We start from the raw sequence: 22856 nt of genomic DNA, 5'->3' as shown, positions 1-22856 counted from the left end.
AGGAACACGAGAGCCCCTGCAACGGGCTGTGTTGTTGTTTTTGCAGCTCTCCATGCCGAAAATTCAATTTCCACAATGAAAACGCGCGAGAAAATTGTCTTACACACGGGGAGAAAGTGCAAGAGAGAGGGGGAGTGGTGGGCGAGCGAGATGGGTATATGGCTCCACATCACTGTGCTTTGGTTTGCTGGCTGCGCTGCGCCTGCGCGGGCAAAAATAACGGGAAATGGCAAAGGCGGCGCTTAGGGGCAAAAGCAAATCCTCCCCCTGCCACCCTCTGCCGCCCTCTCGCTCGCTCGCCTCCCTCTCTTTCCCACCCGCAGCCATCTTTCTGCCGGCGCAGATCTAATTTGCCGCCGACTGCGCTGTCGACGTTGCGAGTGCCACAAGCCCCGTTAGATCATTCGCACTCTGACGTTCCACGCGGTCGGTTCGATACCATCTGATCCCATAGAACACCATAGCCGAGGTTGAAAATCCCGAAAATACGTAATACCCAGCTGGATTAAATGGCCCTCTGACATCTGAAAAGAAGGCTTTTCCGTCGGCACAACGGTTCTGTTAAAAACCTCGACAAGCTCAGGGTCCTTTCAGGAGATCCCTAAGACTATCCTGCCAGTGCCAACCCCACATGTGTGTTCTAACCCAAAACTAACTACTTTTGCGGCCTATTACCTCTCAGATTGAGTGTGTAATTCGCAGTGGAAGCTCGAACTCTCGCCTGCATCCTTTGTGACTCCTGCACACAGCCTCGTTAAGAACTTTTGGGCCAAACTTGCTGCCAAGTGTTTAGGCGCTCGAGAAAACTTTCGCACCTTTGTCTTACGTGAATTCGTGCTGTGAAAATTGCGTTAAAAAAAAAAAGTTAAACTGAAAAAGCTAGGGAGCTGAAAAACACCAGCGCCAGGGATTTTCTTCTGTGACACGCTTGAAGTATTGCTGCCAAAATTTTCACGGACGGTAATAAGGTAAGTTGAGCTTGGGAACATAAAAGCATGGTAGTTCTTGGGAGTTTTTAACAGTTTTAAATCCTGAAAAATCCTTTGTTCCATATCATAATCTGTAAGAGTAAATACAATTCCAGAGAGTATCTGATAGAGATTCCCAGCTGTAAATTGAATTATGATTGCGGATAAGGATTGAAGTTCTTCAGGCCTTTGTCCTCCCCAAAATCCCTACTGATTCCATAAGACAGTCCCCCATTCAAGGCTCTGCACATTGTGCTTATAATTTATTTAGACGCTTTTAATCTGCATTAAGCAAATTTCCTAATGAGCTCCAATGTGATAAAAATCTCGGCTTTCAAGAGCCGCGAATCCCGAAGTTTCCTGGCCCATGTGGGTTTTGTGTGAGTGCTGAAGTGTCTGGCAAAAGTGTTTGTCCCGATGCCTTTCCTGTGAGAAATCGCACAAAACTCGTGAACACTTGAGCGCAAATGAGAAAAAACCCAGGATTCGGTGGCGAAAAAGGAATTAAAACCAAATTGGTGTATGCATAAAGGATTCGGCAGCGGGGATCCAGAGGATACAGCCTCCCCTCGCCAGGGAAAGGGGATTTCGGTTTAAAACTCGCCGCTTAATTGAAGACAGACCAAAAGTTGATCACTCCGCAAATGCAGTTTGAATAATTGATGGTAATTAAGAGAGGAAAAAGCGGAGACAGCTCATGGGTTCCGTGTGCGGAAAAGGGAGGCAACAAGGGCTCAAAATCAATGGCAAATAATTCGCCAAAGAGCGGACTGAAAAAAGCGGGGGAAAACGAAGTTTCAAATTAAATTGATCAACCGCAAATTAATTGGCAGCCATGCAAACGTTCAACGCTCCACTGGATGCCACGCCCACAAAACTGGGGCTGTGGGTGGCGGACAGGGGCGGCGCTTCGAGGGGAGCACTGGATCCACAGAGGAGTCAATTGGAGTTGACGAACGATTTTTCCATTCGTCGCCAAGTTTTGTTCGATTCGTTCAACTCAATTAGGGAAACATGGGTGGTGGGAGCTGTGGGAAAAGGGGGGTAAATGGGGGTCGAAAGGGGCTTAAAAGGGGGCTATGGACCGCATACAAATAAAACACAATTTCGTATATTTAAATTAGCAAATGGAATTACCGGAGAGAACGTTAGTCCGAAGGAGGTTAGTTCGGCCATGTTTATTGATTGCTTGATTGAATTGAACATCGAATTGGTAAATGGGCCAAATTGACGGATAGACTGGGCCCCACTCACTCAGACAGGGGCATCCGATATGCAAACTAGACCTGGCGCAGGATTAGAAACATCGAGAAGATAAGGTTTTTTTCCCTGTTTAAGCAGATCAAATTAGGATCATTAAATGTTCTGAAATCAGCGATCCAACGCAAACTGATAACCAATAATATTTTTATGATTATTTATTCCCATTAAGGTTTGTCAACGTTCTGGTAAAAGTGCCCTGTTCCACTTAATTTCTCCCTTATGTTTTCCAATCACTCGGCGACCCCCCGCAAGGCTTTATATATGGGACCAACACCTCCCGTCCCCTTGCCCAAATGAAATGCACAAAACAATTTGCTTTAATTAAACAGAAAATTCAATCAAAATATTTATAAAACAGCAAAACCAAGTGGGCAGGGGCGATCAACTGATTTTCCTCCCCATGCGGGCGCCCCGAAGAATGGTGTATATCACATATACGCCCCTCAAACTGAAGGGTTTGCTTTCGAATCGGCTGTTATGCTTTCGAGTTTTGAATAAACTGGCGACACTTGGACACGAGAACTGGCGGTGGGGGGCATCGTGGCTTGCTAATTTAATTTACTTAAATTTTTCGCAGTGCAGTTCTCGGGCGCTGATTTGTTGGTGGGTGGCTCTGCACACAAATGCACGGCATCATTTCGGTCTGATTTACACTGCGGCTCTGATTCCCTGATTCTAGGCGCGAGCCAATTGACACAATCAAATTCGAACCTCGCAAATTCGCTTAATGCGCCGCGAGACAAAAACAAAACCAGCAAAAATCTGAAAAAGAGGAAAATGGCCCAACCAAAACTGCAATCAAGAGGGGTACTTAGGTGGGGGCATATGCAAATAGTTTGAATGGACAGTAGAGATAATGTCTAGAGGATTTTCAAATTTTTGGGGTTACCTCAAGCACTTTAAAAGAATTAAACCTATATAGGTTGCTTACAACAAATGTTTGATAAACTAAAATACAAATTCCTATAAACCTTTTCTTCAAAGGCTAGATGACTGGCTTACAAATGTCTCTAGCGCGTGGCCTTTTGGGAACTGGAAGGTTCACACCCTTCTCCTACTCAAATTTTTTTTTACTTTTGTTCATTTGTTTGGAAATCCTTTCGCCTCACAGAGGCTTCACTGTTGCCAGCGTCATTTCAAAGCCCACTCCAAGTTGGATCATCAGTGGCAGACTGCGCCAGTTTAGTTTGATTATGCCGGACGGACAGACGAACGGACAGGCTGGCGGACGGACAGTTCTAAAAACGGATGCACTTTACTTCGGTGGCAAAAGTGATAACCTCATCGCTGGCCGAGCGCTTTCCTGCCACCTCCCCCGGCCGGCCCCACAATTTCCATATCATCTCACCTCAGTGGGAAATTATCGCGCTTTCGAAACGAAAGGACCTGAACGAAAGGAGGTCGTCGGTGGTCAGCTGTTAGTCTGACCTTCAGAAGGCTTAAAATCTGAATTGCTTTAGGGAAGTATATGAGGGATCTTCAAGGGCTGCAAAATAAGAAGAGCTATGGGGAGAAGGACTTAAAAAACTGGTAAGGGAAAGATCACCTATGTTATTTTGCAACCTGCTTCTTATTAATGAAGTATATTATATAAATTTATATTATTAATCCTTTGGGATGACACCTGAGACTTAAATGGTAGATACACCGTTTTCCACTTCTTTTCCAGTGGAGTCCAATATCCCTATATGAAGTACTTTAGGAACCCTTTGCGTCTCCCCCAGACTCATCGCTTCTGGGTGTTGCACTCGCTGATTGACTTGTGTTTCCATTTTTAATTCGGTTAATTCAAATTAATCAAGCGACAGTTGATAATTCCTGCTCCTCGTTTTATCATTTTTTCGCTGGCGCAGCGAAATGCATTTGTTGCCTGGCGAGTGCATTGGCATTGGAGTCCAGGGCAGACTCATCCATATTCATGTGCATCCAATGTTGTTGGGTTTTCCGTTGTCCAGACGCATTGCATTTCCCACTTTGTTGTTTGCTCAATTAATGCAATTGCTCGTTTTGTCTCTCCGCGTTGTTGTTGCTGCTGTTGTCATTCGTGACATTATTAATTTATATTTATATTACTTTTTATAGCTGCAGCTGTTGCATAATGCCCTCAGCAGTTGTCGCTTCTGCCGCTGCAGCAAATTGCATTATATTCTGATGCGTTTTAATTAATTTTGAGTTAATTTCGTATTTTATTTTGTGGACTTCAGGCACCCAGAAGGCGCCATTCAGTCGAAATCAGCTGTGATTGCATGAAAGTTTATTAAAATAATTTGGAGTTCAATTAAATAAATTTTGTATTAAAAACACTTGAGCAATATTATCATACTTTCCACGGTAACGGAAACTAATGGAAATGATTTTTTGTTTTCAAAAACTTTTTTAAATGAAAACGGTTTAATTGTCATTAAATTGAGTGGTTCAGCAGTCCTATTTCCTGCAATTTCACCCTTTCAAGCTGTCTCCTCCAACATCTCTCCGCCACCTAATGCAATTTGCGAACACTGCATCCACATCCGCTTCCAAAGACCCCTCCAAATCGTAATCCTCCCGCTCTGATTGAATTTCCCCGTTTTTGGCGACGGCTCGTGGCAGAAACTAGCGCAAGCTTCCATTACTAAACCCCATGTCCGAGGACCGACTGGACAACAAAGGCTTACCACACAGATTTCCACCAATCTGCCAGCCCTTTCGCCCCCCGCCTTCCCTAGTCAGCAATTTCCATCCATTTTCCCTGCACTGCAAAAAACTAACTGTCCATGAAGTCAGATTTGGATTTTCCTGAATTTTTTATCGAATTTTGTAAAGCACGCATTTGAATTGTAAGAAACACTGTAAAAATATCCGTCTTGAAGGACCAATGGGAACTTAAAGGGATCTTAAAATAAATCTGCACCCCTGCGATTTGGCTTGGCGTTTTGGGGAGTGCAGTCAAATCGAAATCGTTGCGCTGTTTAGTGCGCACTTAATTGAATTTCGCGTGTGCTGCTCCACCATCCACACACAGATACTCACTCACACACCCTCGCACACCCTCACACAGATACACACTCGCACGCAGCGAGTTGTGCTGCATTGTCTAGGCCACAAACATTGCCAAGTGCATTTCGTGCAATTGGATAATTGCATTTGGCTTGGCGTCGCCAGTTGCCGGTTGCCAGCGACAGTTGCAACACCAATTGCAAGTGCAGCAGCAACAGCAACACAGCCACAACTCCCTCTCAGGTGGCGAAATTCACAGGTGACAATTAGCAGGGTCAGCCCAAAAGTAGGCACTTTCAGTGGAGTGGGTAAGTGGTCTGGGGAACAATTTAAAGATAATGGTAGGATCTACCTTTGTTGCAAGATAATGGTTTGTGACAACATCTTAATATAATCTATTAATTATGTAATTCAATATTTACATTTTTGGAGTTTTAAATATTATACTTTTTATTCACTTTTTATCAAATTCAAAGATAATAAATACAGCACGATCAAATACGATCAATATTAATTATTCCATCTGAGCCAAGGTCTGGCGAAATCAATTAAGATTGTAAACGCACTTAGAAGCTGTGCCATCGCTTGGTTCCAAAAATTAAAAAATTCACTTTCTACGAGAATCCTAGACTGGCACTTGGCGACACACTCATTTCTTCTACGGAAATAATTTCCAGTAATCGTACAGGCCGCAAGCCGGAGTTGCTTGCATCTTCTATGTCTACCGGTCGCATAGGTATATCCTTTAATGGCCTGGGTGCAATTACCACTGACAACGGGTTCAGAGCTGCATATGGCTAAAAGAAAGAATTTGAACACCATAATACATATTATCATGTTCTGTTAACACTTACGATCCTTTTGTCCAAAGACTAGGGAAATCAGGATACATATTAGAAGCAATTCAGAAAGAAATTTCATTTTCCCAGGCTTGAAGTGTCTGGCTCGGCTGTTTTGAAATGACTAAAACTGAAGCTCAATGCGCTGTGAAGAAAAGCAGACTACATTAGTTTCGGTTTAGAATTATATTATTATATTATTTAAATTTTGTAATTGGGGTTATTAGGTTAAAATATTTTTATGTATATCGTTATTAGTCGAGGCAAGAAAGAATATTATTGTTGATGTGGTAAAGTTTAAGTAAACTGTATAATAGGTGTAAAAATGAACAAAGACACCATCATAAAAATGCTGTTCATCGGCGATAAGTTTTATGTATTTGGCAAGTACTTTACAAATCTGTATTAAACAGTCTTCTGAAAAGGTTGCGAATGTTGTTGAAATATCTTTCCACAAAGTAACTGAAGGGATTATTTCTAAAGGTGGACGCCGGCTTGCACTTGACCTCACATTCGTCCCTGTTGGCGAAGTAGTTGCCCCTCACCTCACACCCCCTGGCCTCGTAGACTAAGCACCTGCTCCGTATCTCCGAGTAGGTATACCCCACAATCCGGTTGTCACATAGCCCCACAGGCACGGGTTCCAATAAGCAGACGACTTTGTGGAGAAATTATATAAAATATGGTCATGGAAATGTTTTAGAAATGCTCACGATCCTCGTTCGCCTGTCCTTGGGCAAGACCCATTATGGTAAGCATCAAGGATACAGTGGTGAGGAACTTCATTTTCTTATAGATGGCTTGTGAACTGTCTTTTTCAGATGGCTCGATAAGACTAGAGTAGACTCGTCGAAACATTGGCAGTATAACTGGGTCTAGTCTTCTAAGCTTATTGCTAAAATCTACATAGGTTCAGTTCAACTCAATTTGTGGCTAGTCGTAAAGAGGCTATTAGCACATCAAGGCGTGAAGGCACACATCTCAGTTAATATTAGTTTCGGGCGTCAGACAGATAAAACAAACCCATTTTGCTCCCTTATAGTTAACGTTTACCTGCAAAATATCCTTTTCCAAACGATTTGGGCCTAATGCAAACTCATGGCCAAAGTAAAAGCCCTGTCCAATTTGTGTCTCGTAGTTGTGCCAACTAATTTGGCCCATATCACCATTCCATTACAGTGGGCCCTCGTAATCTCCGCTGCTCCATGTCCGGGACATTAAAATTTCAAAAATCAATTTCAGGAATAGCATTTTGATTTGATTTAAATGTAACGCCCCAAGGTCCAAACACAAGTGAGGGCTTTCGTGCGATTCCGAAGCGCACATGGGAGTGGTATGGTATTATCCGGTGCTCTGCTCCACCACTCTGCCACTCGGCGCCGCAAAAGCCCCTCTGCTGTGCCTATTTAATACGGCCAAAATAATTCAGCATAAATTATTCACTGGAAATTAATTCACTAACAACACCAGTAACGGCCTGCCAGCCCCAAAAACCCCACCCCGCCCATTCGTGGAAATCCCTCTGCTGGCGATGGCACTAAAACTTTGGAGCCTGCTCCTGCGGACCCAGGGCCAGAGCATCCAGCATCCAGTTGCCAACCGTCAACAGCCGGCAGCCAGCAGCCAGCAGGCCGCATGTGCAACATTAGACACGAAATGGCAATTTTCCATTTGGCAAATGAGTTTTGCGGCCGACGGACTCCAAATATAACAATTATGCAAAATTACAAATTCTCACAATTCTAATGGAATGCCGGGGCCCCTGGAGGGAGGGGCGTGGCCGAAAAGGGGCGGCGCGAAGGGGACAGGTGAGGGTGGCGACTCATTCCCGCTCTAAATGGAAATTTATTGGCGCCACTTGTCGGGGCTCGACTTCTGGGAGCGCGGCCACATCTGCGACCAGGAAAAAGCAGGCTTTATAAGGACACCGGGAAAAAATGTTGAAAAAATTAAGTTCTAAAATAATGAGAAGTATAACAACAAAAAGTATAATCAAGGTATCGTAAATAAATAAATTATTTTAGATATGAAATGCGGACTTATATTTCATAGTAAAGCGCTATTCTCTAGATATAACAATAATAGAAGAACATCTTTCAGGATAAACCTTTTACATTAAATACGAAACAGATTGATAAACAGTATTTAATCTCTAAGGTTTTTTCCCAACATTCAAATTGTTTTTTTTTTTAATATGTCCCCATTTTTCTCAGTGCAGTCAGGACACAACCGTAGGCAGGAAACGCGCTGCCGCTGAGCACGTTAAATTATTTTGCGTGTGTAAATTTGGCGGAAATAGTCTGTAACATGATATGCTAACACTTGTGGTGCACTGGGCGTCGGGCGGTGGGTGGTGGCCGCTGGGTGGTGCCATATATATTGTGGGTGCCACTGCCAACGTCGTGTGGCGGGCACCATAAATAAAATTCATAAAAATTTTTTAACAAATTTACTCAAATAAATTAAAATGTCGGCACAGGCAAGGCGCAGGCCCCACCTGCAATCCGGATGGGGCAACTGTTTCGGTTGTCTGGTTGACTGCGTAATGTGTCATATAGAAGTTACAATTAATTTTAATTGCAATTGAAATGTAACGGAAAATGTGATAGCCCAAAAAGGGGATCCATAGTTTTTGAACCAACACAGGAAATTGGGCTGTGTCCATTTGTAAATAAAGAAATAATTTATAGAGTTTGTAAAGGAAGTGGCATGAATTATAACTTATAGATAGGAGAATATTTACTTGTATTGCGTGAGCCCTTGATTTAAACAATTTTAAGTTAGAAAACGCTGTTCGGTGAACCGTTTAATATCATCTTCGGCGTTTCTTAACTCAAAAATTATATTTATGTGTTCCAAACGAGTTCAAGAACCATCTTCTTTGGCAAAAACATTTGTTCCCACCAGTATCAATTTCAATTTTAATTTTCCAAGGGGAACATGCACTTCCCAGCGTCTTTCTCTGATCTTGGCTATCTGACAATCTCTAGCCTGACACTGTGACTTCTTTGCCTGCCCTTTTGTATCGCAAAGATACGGAATTTACCAACTCAACTTTTCCTCCCCGTTGCTATGCCTGCCGGGAGAAATTCCTCGACTAATTAAGCTGCAAGCTGCATCGAGAAAGGCGCCAGCAAAACGCAAAACATCGACTCATAACTGAAGCGAGTTCATCAAGACCAGTTACAGTTACGGCCATAGTTATATGCCGAGTCTTTTGCGGCAAATGCAATTAATTTAAATCAATTGATTCGTTTGAGGACAATTTAATTGTATGCAGACGACACACAATGCAGCGGGAAATTGAAACAGAAACAGAAACATAAAAACCGAGATGCAAAAGCAGATGAAATCGATTGTGGATGATTTGTCAGAAGTCCGTAATTGCCTTTAATTGAATCGAATTGAGTTTGAGGTGCATATGACAACATTAAAGGCGACGCAAAGGCGCCCCACAAAAAGCCCGCATGTCTCCAATTGAATTGTGCACTTAAATTACAAGTTTCTCGTTCACTCCCAATGATGATCGTCGTTATTATCGTTGTCGTGATTGGCAAGTGAATTTATCAAAATTACGTGCAATTTAAAGATTCTTTTTCTCAATTTCGATGGATGAGTAACCCTTGATTCCGGCTTAATACTGACTTCTCCGTTTGATTTCAATTTCAGCTCGGTCCTGCAGCCGCGGGCAGAGGAATGTTTTGCTACCAGTGTCCTCCAGCCCTGCACCCCTGCGGCCCCCACCCACCGCGCCTGCCGACCCTCGACTACCCCTTCGCCGCCACCCATCCATGTGAGTAGATCTGTAAAATATATTAAAATATAAAATATAAGTTCAAACAATGAAAACATGGGGGTACTATAACCAAAGTGGTAAGCACTAGATTGATTGTTGATCATATGAACTATGTTCACTGATATAATATAGGTTTAAGCAATGAAAATACAGAGGTTCTTAATCAAATGGTTTATCCAATAGATTAGTTTACAGTAAGTGTACATATTTTTATTTCTTTTTTTACACATAACTTATGGTGGCTTGTGTACTACATACCAATAGAAAAAGGGTTTTATAAAAAGTAAAATAGATCATTTCAATTTTATTTGGGCGAGTTTTATAGAACATGTGGTAAATCATATTTCAATTTCAATGAAATTTCCTATTATGATTCCTTTTATCTTTACACTCACACCCTAATTGCATTAAGTAATTCACGCATCGAACCATAATCTGCAGGAACAGATGGATTTCCAACTGCCAAAAGTGCAATCTCCTCGTTCGCATTAAATTTAGATAAAAAGGCAGTGATAATCGCCGGCTTCTGTTGTTCCTTGGCTGTCGTCAATGGATTATTGTCTATCGCCGCATCTCTGAATCTTGTAGTTACATTAACGAATTATTCTATTAGCAGCACGTTGCAGGCAGGGTAGTACTGCCCATTCCCATTTCCTATTTGGCATATCAGATTTCATGGTCGCACATGTCGAGAGTTTGCTGTTTGCCTCGAAAAGTTTGCCACTCGGCCAGAGGGTAAGTGCTACGCGAAGTGGGGATGAGGACAGAATTGGATTCGGAGGCTGAACGATAATGCAGGATATATAGAGGATGTAGATAGAAACAAAATTTAAACTGGTTAAACTTAAACAACCTATAAACGTGTAAAATCTATATTTTATCAGAGTGGGACCTTCATTGATGGTATATTATTCTTTACCTTCTCATATTGACTGGTTGAAAACTTTCTCATTGGCTTTTTTAAAGTATGTTAAACTGATAATTTCAATGGATTTATATATTATATGCTTGCTGTAGGCCACACTTTATAGTAGTTGCGAACTTTCCCTTTAAAGGAATGTATCTTTTAGCGATTTAAATATCTCTGGCTTTGATATAAGTCCCAAAAATCGCGGAGGGCTAGAAAATTTCTTGCCCCAATGGAGCCGGGCAAAACACCATTAAACGCCATTTCGATGAATTGGGTGTAAGGCAAGCCACAGCGGAGCAATTTGATTTGCTATTGCCCACTGCTGGTCTCCCAGGACAGAACCACTCCGCATTGCCAGACCCAGACCCAGAGCCCACTGCCCACCGCCACTCCCTCACCCCGACCAATCCGAGCCAGAACAAACTTTGGCTGGCACTCCAGAACCCAGAACCCGGGGCCCAGAACCCAGAGCTGGAGGAGCGGGGACAGAGGCCCCGTTGCCATATAACTATAATTGAATAAAAAAAGCAGGAGGCCAGAGCACGGGCAACTCAATCGATATTCGCATGCAGGAGGGGATTTTCGGAGCAAAGGAGTGGCCGAACCAAAGGCAAAGCCAAGCAAACGTGAACGTGGCGAAAAGTGAAGCGATCCATTCGAATCGCAATTGGGTAGCGAAAAGGGCCCGGGTGCCGGGTGCCGGGTGTGGGGTATGGGGAATTTTGGATTTCAGATTTCATTTCATGCAATTATCGAATGGCAAAGCGTTAATGCTTTGGCATGCAAATTCGCCTTCGCACTCGGATTGCAATCGGAATGCGGCGACAGATTTCGACAGATTGAGGCTGAGTGCTGAGGCATTTATCGAAAATCATAAATCAAAGCGCCAGCCCGCCGACGGAATAGTTTATTGATTTTTTCCCACCCACTAACCATAAAAGGCGCCGCCGCAAATAAAAGTGGTATCCCGAAAAGTAAAGCTTGCCACAAATTGCGCTGCATTTTGCGGGCTGCTTTCCGGGGGGCTTCTATCGTCTCCGAGCCCAGGGAATGTGTGCCGTCTAATGGGATTAGGTGGAGACTTACGAACGCATTACGCAACGTCTTGGCACGTCTGCCCGCCCTGTAATCCTAATCAGGTGCAAATTCCATTTACTGCTGACTGATTCAATATGACAGACGGATGGACAGACGGCGGGCGATAACTTATGTTCCCTGTAGGGAAGGGTCCAGCAGGGTCGAAGGTCTGCGGAGGGACTGTCGCTTTGGATTTGCGACGGCCTAATGCAATTTACTGGGAGATCATTTTCGACTGGGTTTCGATTCCACGAAGAGGATACCTTTACTGTTCATTGCTTATATATAAATGCTTCGGAATTAATTAAAAATCTGTAACTTCAATTTGAAAAGAAATGCAGAGACGATACCCAGTTATAGGAAGGGATACTGAATTCAAAATGTTTTTATCATCAATATTGAAATTCGAAATTTTTACCAAATCACCACCAAATGACACCAGCACTTGGTAGCAAAGTTCAATAAAAATCACATAACATGGTGAAAATTCCCATAACGAATTCACTTAGGGCGTGTCTGCTCTCAGCCTCCGCCCTTTCCTTATGACATAACCAATAAATATGGCTCACAAATCAGAATAAAAAATTCCCCAGAACATTTGCATAGCTAATTCAATTTACTCGCTGTTTTTCGAGATTCCAATTCGAGATTCCTCGACGTGACACTCCGCATCCCCCAAGAAAAAGCCACCCCGAGCGGAGCTGACACCGAGAATGCTTCTCAATTGCTAAACTAATTTAAAATTTTTGCCAACGCGTGCCCGGACTTTCGAGCACTGAAATTGAGACGGTGACACTCTCCAAGGGAATTCGACCTTATGCCGGGGTAATCCTTGAGTTTTCCGAGAAGAAACTAGGCCAGCCGAGGAAAAACTACACATAATGAATGCTAATTCCTGGCTCTCAGATTAAGTAAGCGAAACTGAAATCGAATGAGAATTGATTTTGGCCTCGTGTACTGTAGATACAGAACAGAGTCGGCAGACAAAGTTGCAGACATGTATCTTACGGATACGGATATGCGGATGCGATGGCTGAGTGGGCGGAGCCCGGGCGACTAGTTGGGTGGGCGGGGCCGTTCTGACGGGTTGATTGCAAGGACTCTTGACTCCTGACTGCTCCCAGACCGAAAATCCCTTAATGATGGTTTCGCTTGTTATGCCAAATGTTTAAAAATTGAATTATCTCCCATTACCGGCGCAGCTAACGAGCAGACGCAGAGCAGCTTCGGTGCACTGGGAAAAATACAATTAGTTCTTAAGCTGCAAACTAAGAAAAAAACAACTTAAACAAAAATTGAAAATATGGCAATAAGTTTAATTGAAATATGAAACACATACAAATAAAATATGATGATGATTTTTAACAATATCTAATATCAAATAAATTATTGTACTTATCTTAAAATTATAGATTTGTTCTTAAAAAATTTTAAATTTGTTCCTAACGTAACGAATGCAGTTGAAATCTAGATACGATATCCAACTCTTAAATGCAATATATTTTTAAGAATTATGAGACTTGCACCATTTTTTTCCGGTGCACAATGAGACGGATTGCTTCGGTGCCAGGGAGGGTATAGAGATGTAGATGGCTGGCTGGCTGACGGACTGGATGTCTGCGGCCCTTTGCGTACTTTTTGAATCAATTTGGCAACAAGGATTTGTTAATCCTGTCTTCCTGACAAGTGCGGTTAGTTGACTTGTTGTTGCTGCCGCTCCTGCTGCATGACGTTTGATGTTCGAGCGGGGAAATGGGGGCGGGAAATGTAGAAATGCGGGGGTGGTGGAAATCCTCCATTGGCTCGGGTTTTGGGCCAAAGCTTTCAGCATGAAATTCTTATTGCCCGGTTTTTGGGCAGCTTTGGCTCTGCGCTCTGGGATTTGCACTCGAAACCTAATTGTGCTAATTGCCAGCCGCTTGAACGTCAGTGGAACCTGCTCTGGTCTTCTTTTTCGGCCCGAGGCATTTTCCGGCCAACCTGGGGCATTTTCCATTTGCATTTTAGGCAATTATTGGCTGCAAAGAATTTGATTAGCAAGAAAATTGCACTGCAGCTGGATGAACCGGCGATGAGCGGATGGGAAAGGTCGTGTTCGTGATTATCCGGGATGGGGTTGAAAAGGGAAATTAATCTTAATTTAAATAAGTAACTTTAGATTGATGAAAAATTTTGTAAGAATAAAAAAACAAATTGCAAATATATTTTTTGGCTAATTATTTATTAGCTTAATAAAGCATAAAAATATACCAATTCTTTAGGTTTTCCCTAATTCCGGTTTCCATTATTTATTAATAGACTTGAAAAATTATAATATTAATCATCGTGCCTAAGATCCCTCCACACGCTGTCACCTCTCATGGGAACCTATCTTTCCCCAGCCCCCACAAAAATTATGCTGAGTGCCCGGAGCCCAACTCATCGACTATTCGATTAGCCTTTGCCTAGCTCTTTGATTGCCTGATTTGGGCCCGAAATGCGTGCGTCATTAGCAGGATATATGGAGAACAGCCTTTGGGCTTACCTGAGAGCCTGATGGCGGAAGAAGCCGAAAACATTTTGTAATTATTTTCATAATTAAATATTAATCGATGGCAGGCATAGCGACACTTGCTCGCAAAATAGAAATGGTGACCGAGGCGAACAGGGCAAACAACATTAGTGCGCATTACAGAGGGTCTCCAGGGAGTCGAGACAAAGGGGGTGGAAGCGGGACGACCTTCGGCCTGGCGAAAATGAATGCCAAGTAACAACATTTCAGCTAATCGGATTAGAGCCCCCAAAAAAGTTAGCACACACACAGACAGAGAGACAACACAAAGAAAGAGACGGAGAGGTCGGGGGAAAAGAGACGGGCAGCTTTGCTCGGCTTTGGCAAGAAGAAAATTAAAATTAAATTTTGCAATTTGCCAGCTAATTATTTATTTAAAATCAAATTGAAAATTAATTTTACAACACGAACGAACCGAGAGTCCGTAGCAAAAAAGGTCCGACAAAGTTTCCGCCTTTCGACTTTCGACTTTGGTTTTCCGTTTTCCGGGGGTGGGGGTGCGGGTGTGGTGTGTGGGTGGAGAGCCCGGGCGGAGGTCAAGTGGGGCTGTCAACGCCTTTCCTTTTCCTCTGTGTCTCTCTTTCTGGCTCAAAGGCAGTTATAAAATATTTCGTAGCATACAAAATGGCGCTGCTGCTAGAAAATTCAATTAGCCTGCAATTTTTGGCAACAGCTGGCTTTCAGCAAAAGCCAAGTGGACAAGGAAAGTTCAGGAGGGAGGTGGGCTTTTCCAGCAAGGGCACAGCGGCGGGTAAAAACTTTTGGCATGAGCGAATTCCAAGGCAGTTATAGTTGGGTCATTTAAAATTTAGAGAAAACTTCGGCTTGACTGGAGATATTGGAAAAAATAATGGAATTCCATCTAATAGCTATAAATAAGTCAAGGGCTCGAAAAGGTTCAAAGAAACATATTTAAATCAAGGAAATCGTATTTCTCAATCCATAAATAATAAAGATATCAATTTAAACTGAGCAAAAAGCTAAAAAGTGTGCGGTAGGTGATGAAAGCATGCATTACTGCCTTCATTATTTGTAATTCTAGTGCTTCATTGAGGTCTTAGGGATTCAACACTCTCAAAAATGTTTCTGCTTACTACTACCCTTTTTATTTCTTTTCTCCGGATTATTTCTATATCTTTATTTTCGCAAACACCTGAATTGAAAATCGCTCTCTAACTATTTTACTCATGGCGACTCCAGGGAAGTCATATCCCAGCTTAGTGGCACTTATGCCCTGGCACCTTGGTGCAACTAGTTGAATTAAGAGGGCTAATGCAACACCTCACATGGCTAATATCCGCTTCCTGCAATCTGCTATCCCTCAGATACCAGCTACTCGTATCATCCTGCCATCCACGATGAGACTTTTGTCCGGCGGAAGCAGCGACGGAATCGCACCACCTTCACTCTGCAACAGGTAAGTTGGGGGGAAAGTGAAGGAAAAACCTCTTTTAATTTTTAATTCCGAGCAGCTGGAGGAACTGGAGACGGCCTTTGCCCAGACCCATTACCCGGATGTGTTTACTCGCGAGGATCTGGCCATGAAAATCAACCTGACCGAGGCTCGGGTTCAGGTAAGAAAAGTATTCCCCCTTTTTTCCACGATTGGCCGACCTCTTTCGGGGAAAATTATGCAAAATGCGAAGAGTTGAAGAATATTAAATTCGGAATTGAGGAACTTGGCGAAATCATATCAAATTTCATAAGTATATAAGTGTAGGACAGCCCGAGAACGGTCACGCATTCTGATCAAAGCCTCGCTTTTTCTATATCTCTCTCTTCATCTGCAACTCGCCGTTCCCCCGACCCGATTAATAATGCATATGCATGCTGAACAGGCCCAAGGATTCGGGGATTACCAACGGGTTCGGGGTCTTGGGGTGGCATGTAGCATGTAGCCAGCCTAATGCAATAACTGCCTTAAAAATATATTTTCTATACACAGAAAGCCAGAAACAGCCGGAGCAGCAAAATATGCAAAGTTCTTAAGCGATAACAGGGAAAATATAAAAATGAAAAACAAAAAAAGAAAGTGAAGGAAAGTGAAGGAAAGTGGGAAGCAAATTGCTGGTTATAAAGCCCTCTTTCTCCGACCTGCCGCCAAATCAAATTTATACTTCGACATTAGAGTTGGAAGAGAGTTTCGTGTGGCTTGGAGGAGCAGTGCAAGGGCCCTCAAAATGATGATAAAAATGTGCTTTAGATCAGGTTAAGAAGTCAAAGGAGATAAAGTCCTTATAAAATGTAAATGAAAAAGTAGTAACTTATTTATTAGCCTGAATGCGGATCAAACCATACGATAAGGGATTAGTCTACTGGCTACTGTCAATCAAAGTAAATAACATTTAATAGTACTATTGACAGTATCCCTGAAGCATATGACTTCAACCTCTTCACACTATTCAGGATTAATTTGTGGCAATTGCAGCCAAAATTGGAATCACTTTTCCGACACTTAAGCAAAGGCATACGAGCTTATCAGAGCGCTGATCTAAATGTAAATTAAGTCAGGAAAAGATTGTTTGTTCGCAAGATACCGAAACGAAATAGGTAAGAGCGAGGGCAATTTGCATGATGTGGCGAGCTGCATTTGTCAGATTAAAATGACAATTAGCGGATCTACTTCGGGGAACTGGAAATGCAGTCCGCAGATCTTGGGTGGGTGGAAATAACGAATCTCCGGCCACTCGAGCACGTCGCCTCGCTGAGGCCGAAAGCAAATTATGCACATGGAAACGGAGGCTGGAACAGAAGCAGAAACTTAATGAGGATGCCACACTAACTAGACACGTTTGTCGCGAAACCCACGCACACTTTGGTGGCTATTAAAACACTTTGGTGGCGTTACGACATCCTCTCCATTTTTCTATTTCCGGCACAATTAGCCCGGGCTTATTCCCAGGCGTAACCAGATACCTTCAATTCAATTTGCCACATAAAAACTTCTGGCCATTTGATATTTGCAAGTAAACACAAGAAAGCGTACGACAATGGGACACTTGCCGCAAACACGTGTACTTGTCAGCCTAACAAAATTACAAGTTAATAAAAAAGAGCCCACCCCTCCTGTCAGTTGTTACCAACTCTGTGGTCCGAGTTTGCAGCGTCCAGAAAATTGCGGCGAAAATTGTGGAAAAAACCGAAAAGCATTTCGACTGGACAGCTTAGTCTGGGATTTCGATAATGGAATGAATGCCAAATGTTTTGATGAGGGTGTGCGCACACAGCGCTTTCCAACCGCATTTTGACACATTTTTTGTTTTTCCCCGGCCTCGGCGTAGCGGAAATAAATTTTATAATAAAATTTATTATGTGTACTTCGCTTGATTCCCCAACATCCCCGGCTTCGGTTTAGCCGCTCACTTGCCTGTAACCTGATACATTTCCACTGGATTTTTTCGTCTGTCAATTTTTGATGCCCCGGCCAAAGCCCCGGGTTTCCCTGCTTTCCCTGTTTTGCCTGTTTTTATTTCCCCCGCTGTCGCAACGCATTTGAGTTCAGTGCAAAAATCATTTACTTAATGTACATCCCGACGAGCTTATGGCCAAGTCCCCGGGACCCAGCTGGATCACGGGATATATCCCTAGTTATATATTCGCAGGGCAGGGAGCACATCACCTGACAAGGACAAAGCACTTTGAAGTCGAGCTAATGCAGTAGAGCTTTCTAATAACTGATATTGATTGATAAATGAGTGGGAAATTTGATTTTTGAACGGATGATAGGGGGAGAAATGGGACTGGGGTGGAATGGAACCTGCTCATCGGAAAATGTTGTTGAAAAGATTTGCATAGCACTAAAAGATGTTTGGAAGTGGCTCAATGGAAATAATATTTTTGACTTAAACTTGAAAAGCCCTGTTGAATAACTATTTACTCCGATAATTTTCAATCAAGTTCCTTGGGGCACTGACATACATTAATAATAATGTCTTCGATAAGCCCTCTCCCAGGCCCAGTAGTTATCAATTTCCCCGACTAAGGCGATGAATAATGAAGTCGCTAACCCACTGCGATTACCGGTTCTCACATTTCCGACTGCGCACCTCATACATAACTAATTCGATTAGAATTAATGTGCTGCAGCATGACAATGCGAAAGGATACACCCACTGTAAGGCCGCCCAATCGGAAGGGAACCACCCACCCAAACCGCCGCCAAAGGCCTGCCACCGCATGTAATGCCAATAATTGATAATTTATTATAATCACGGAGGTCCCAAGTGGCGATGTGAGAAACTGTTCAAGAAAAAACCGCAGAGGATGGCGAGGAATGAACGGAAGGGTGGGGTAAATGCACTGGGAAAAGGGTTTATTTTAAGGAAAGGTTACATCTTTAAGATATATATTAGAGGTGGTCAATTTTCCAAATTACCAATGAAAATATATATCATACTATATCTTGGTTAAAGCCAAGGTCATCATGAAACCATCTCAATGGAATATGAAGTTTTCTGCCTTCGCATAAGCATTACCATCTTAGGTTCAAGATCCCTAGGCTCTTGCGGTCTAGAATTTCAACCATCTAGAACTGCAGCTCATTTTCTCCCAGTGCTCAGGGGTGACTGGTTGACCGGGCTGCCTGTCAAATAATTGCATTTGCTCGAGTAATCCTTTAATGCTGATCCAAGTTGATGGCCGTCGCATCGAATCGAGTCTGCCTTGTGTTGGCCCCGGGATATGGGCGGTTTCAGGGGAAGGACTCCAGGAACTGGGATGCCAGGATGCGGGGAACGGGAAGGGGTGGTGTGCGGCGGGCTGGTGTTGGCTGCTGCGGTAGCCCAATTATTGTTGCAAAGGGTTCTGCCTAGCCCCGAGCGCAATGCGTTTGATATTAACACATCTGTTCATTCATTCCACTTGAGCTGCGGCATCGAGGTCCTTGGTTTTCGGTTTTCGGTTTCTGGTCCTGGGCCCTGGGTTCTTGGCCCTTGGTCCTCGTTCCCCGGGTGTTGTTTGCATTGAGTGTTCCGGGATCGGGACAAACTGTTTGCGGAAGCTAATGGTGCGCACTTGTCCGTAATTACCCCGTAGACGACCTCCTGCATCTTCGCCCCTTTTCCCCTGGTTTTCCCCGCCTTTTGGGTGGTGTTTCCATTGTTTCCCCTCGTGTTGTATTGTATTTTTTGTGTGTAATTCGCTGTGTTACAACTTTGTATTGTTTACGCTACCCCGCTTGTTTGCTTATTTGTTTTCGTTTTCATGGCAAATCGGTTTTCGTAACTTGTAACCACAAAAATTGTGTTTGCCAAGTATATAAATAATTGTTTTGTTTATTGCTCTTCGAGAATTATGAGAAATTTTGTCGCTCTGGGCGTTTGCTTGGGTAAATAAATTACTTGAAGTGGGTTGCAGGGTTCTTGAGAGGATCCTTTCGGATGCGTTGATAAGAAGAGACATATGCGGTGAGGCATTATATTTGGGTGAGCACAAAATGATATGGTTAAGCAAAAAGCATAACAACCTGATTTATTTAAAAAAACGCTATCTTAACAGTTACTAGATATCCCCTAAGATACCATGGATATAAACAACAGCTGTGCGAAGTTGGTTTTGTATACCCATTATAGTTTTTAAAAATTATCAATAATACGACGCTACGAACTCCATCAGGACTTTCGAGTGCCAGCAAATACAGGGAGATCCTCGAAAGAGTTCAGGTTCTGAGCTTCCTGAGGATTGCCCGAGTGAAAACCGAAGGTCCTTGGAAGACACTTCCGCAAAAAAATGTTTTAAAAGTAGGGATCTTTCCTTTTCCATGTCGTTTAAAAGCATTAAGGGCGATTCCACACATATTTAGGTTATTAAACACTGATCAGAAATGAATTTTTCAGTTTTGTATGTCGATATAATACTAAATACCTGGGGCAGTGACACAGGATAACACTTGGCTCTTGTGAATAAATCTTAAAGAGAAAACTTGACAAAGTTCTTTGTTCAATTACTACATGGTGTACGAGTATAAAGTCCATCCTAAAAGTATACTCCGCATTGGAAATTAAAAAATTCAAGGAACCACTAAGTGATAGAAAACACTACCTTCCAAAGGATACCTAAAGCAACAGCCTGATGTATTTGGAGAGGTCCAAAACCCCATCCACTGCCGAGAGTAATTCCGAGGAAGCAATCAAGGAGCTAAACCAAGCGAATTGAGTACACAAGAACACGTTAAATTCAGTGTGTAATAAAACAAGGCAAAATTGTGCATGAAATTATGATTGCGGGGGAGTGAGATGGCGATGGCCGGAGGGAGGGAGACAGACGCACACAATTGTTTTTCATTATTCAATTTTTGTCATAATAACAGGAGCAGTCAGAGGGAGAAGCTGGTCTTGCCGTCATCTTGCCTCTCTTTTCGTTTCATAGGGCTTTCTCTTTCTCCACCTGCCCCAGGGTGCACACGTACACACACAGAGAGAGAAAAAAGTTTACCCAGCCATATTTTATTGGTAATGTGCTTATGGCATAAATATTGTATTAAGTAACTGGTGGGCGTCACCACCAGAAAACGAGGAGAGCTGGAAAGTTCAGGCCCTGCAGTGGGTGGTTGGTGGGGCACTTCCTTTTGGGGGTTGGATTGTGCGCAATTTATTGTTTGCCCAGGCGAAGAGGAGCCGGGGAAAATCCAGCAGCAACATGGCGGCCGAAGAGAGAGAAAAGCCAAGGCCCTGTGGTTGGGGCATCGCCTGGAGGCCAAAGTATGCCGAAATTGCTTTACGCTGCGTTATGATTACAACAATGGAGCCAAAATGCCAACTTTTGCACAATGTCTAATTTGAATTTTGATTAGGAAACTTGCCTGCACACGCACACACAGAGCGCACGGAGCACACAGAGAGGGATTTCCTCCAAGATGGCGCCCGGGCTGGGAAATCCCATTAGGGGGCGCTCTAAGCTGGGGAATCAACGCAAACCGGAACTAAAAGCAAACGAAACGAACGGGAAGTACGGAAAATTGGGAGTGGAAAACGGGGAAAGTGGGGGCTCAAGGAGGAAGCACGCGCGCATAAGCAAGCAATCCAAGGGATATTCCTAAGGATGCCAGGGCATTGTCTTGATTGAGCCTCATTAGAGCAGGGCCTTCATGTGTGTGGGGGTTCCCCGCCCCCTGGAAAAGCACTTCACCCCACCCCAATTTAGGCGCTGATTACAAGCCAAATTTGTTTTGTCTTCCTTGGGAAAATTGAAAATCAGATTTTGTTTGTTTATGTCTTAGATTGGCTGGCAAGACAAAGGGAAAGAGCACACAAACATTTTTTGGGGGTGGCACCGGCACCCTTGCCCCACACACAAATTGTTAAAGTTTCTGAGGTGGAAAATTTCGTTTGTGTGCGGGGAAAGTTTTTCAATTTTCCATTGGCTGGCAGCGGGCGACTCGCCCCGTGGCATAAATAATAATAGACATGTGGCCATATCATGGCAATTTGCTGCGAAACTTTCTCAATTTCATTCGAGTCTCCCGTCCCATTTTTCCTTTCCGCAGGTCTGGTTCCAGAACCGCAGGGCCAAGTGGCGCAAGGCGGAGCGGCTCAAGGATGAGCAACGCAAGCGGGAAAATGGAGAGAGCAGCAGCTCACTGGATAAGGTAAGTAGTAGTAGTAGTAGTCATAGTTGACACTTAAAAAGGACTTAGAACATCGAATTAATGCTGCTAGCTATGAACCATATTAATTTTTAATCAACCACGATTTTCTCTCTTCAGCTCCACGACTCCCGCGAATCCTCGCCAGACATTACGGGTGAAATAGACGACGACATGGACGAGTTGCCGCCCCGTCAGCGGTCGCACAGTCCGCTGGCCAACGGACAGATGGAGCAGCAGCACTCCCACGCCCTCTCCCAGTCGCACTCGCATTCCCGCAGTCCCGGGGGCGGGATGCACCTGGACTCCAGTGACAACGAGCGCCCGTTGTCCTCCAACCAGCTGACCGCCACCCCGCACTCCGCCTCCCAGTCGCTGGGCTCCATCAGCGCCGGATCACCCTCCCCCTCGGGAATGCACAGGGAGCGGGAGCACACGCCCTTGGCGGGCAGCGGCGGTCAGGGGCCGAGCAGCCCGTCCAACTCGCGGAACACCGACTCCCCCATCGAGGTGGGCGGACCCATGTCCCTGACCACCAGCTCAAGGATGCCGGCCTCCTCCAACAACTCGGAGTCGTCCACGCCAACGCCCACCACCCCACACGCGCCCCAGATGCCGCACTCCTCGGCGGCTGCGGCGGCCGCTTTCGGGAGCCACATCTTCGGGAGCTTCGGAGGAGGCGGCAACGCCAGCGATAGGTAAGTCGATTTACTGAATATGTGTCTATTTCTGGGAATGATTTCGGAGTTATACAAGGAAAACCATTCACTTTTAAAATCCAAAAATCAATTTTTGAGATTTCATCATTACTCGATGAATCATATGAATTCAATCAGAGTCGCTGAAACACCTAATTGTCTATAGAATACCAATAAAAACGAATCAAAACTTCCG

At 43.8% G+C, this 22856-nt stretch overlaps 3 protein-coding genes across 3 annotated transcripts in view; 1 reads left to right on the top strand and 2 right to left on the bottom strand.

Annotated features, from left to right (window-relative positions):
• The first annotated feature begins 428 nt into the window (after positions 1-428).
• The window catches only part of LOC108029243 (homeobox protein aristaless), a 34197-nt gene continuing 11769 nt past the window's right edge, over positions 429-22856 (top strand). Inside the window, exons 1-6 of the mRNA XM_017101438.3 lie at positions 429-968; positions 9716-9839; positions 15706-15797; positions 15853-15954; positions 21864-21965; positions 22083-22660. Coding sequence (XP_016956927.1) covers positions 9743-9839; positions 15706-15797; positions 15853-15954; positions 21864-21965; positions 22083-22660 — 971 coding nt within the window. The 5' untranslated portion in view covers positions 429-968; positions 9716-9742. The remainder of the gene's footprint in view (positions 969-9715; positions 9840-15705; positions 15798-15852; positions 15955-21863; positions 21966-22082; positions 22661-22856) is intronic.
• LOC108029248 (uncharacterized) lies at positions 5591-6203 on the bottom strand. Its single transcript, XM_017101442.2, has 2 exons — positions 6062-6203; positions 5591-6004 (listed from the first exon to the last, which is right to left on the bottom strand). Exons 1-2 carry the CDS (start codon positions 6126-6128, stop codon positions 5718-5720), a joined length of 354 nt encoding a protein of 117 aa, XP_016956931.1. The 5' UTR covers positions 6129-6203; the 3' UTR covers positions 5591-5717.
• LOC108029244 (uncharacterized) lies at positions 6397-6888 on the bottom strand. Its single transcript, XM_017101439.3, has 2 exons — positions 6760-6888; positions 6397-6704 (listed from the first exon to the last, which is right to left on the bottom strand). Exons 1-2 carry the CDS (start codon positions 6830-6832, stop codon positions 6439-6441), a joined length of 339 nt encoding a protein of 112 aa, XP_016956928.1. The 5' UTR covers positions 6833-6888; the 3' UTR covers positions 6397-6438.

Source organism: Drosophila biarmipes, chromosome 2L, assembly GCF_025231255.1.
Source record: "Drosophila biarmipes strain raj3 chromosome 2L, RU_DBia_V1.1, whole genome shotgun sequence".
Classification (NCBI taxonomy): domain Eukaryota; kingdom Metazoa; phylum Arthropoda; class Insecta; order Diptera; family Drosophilidae; genus Drosophila; species Drosophila biarmipes.
This window is presented reverse-complemented; position numbering and strand designations above follow the sequence as displayed.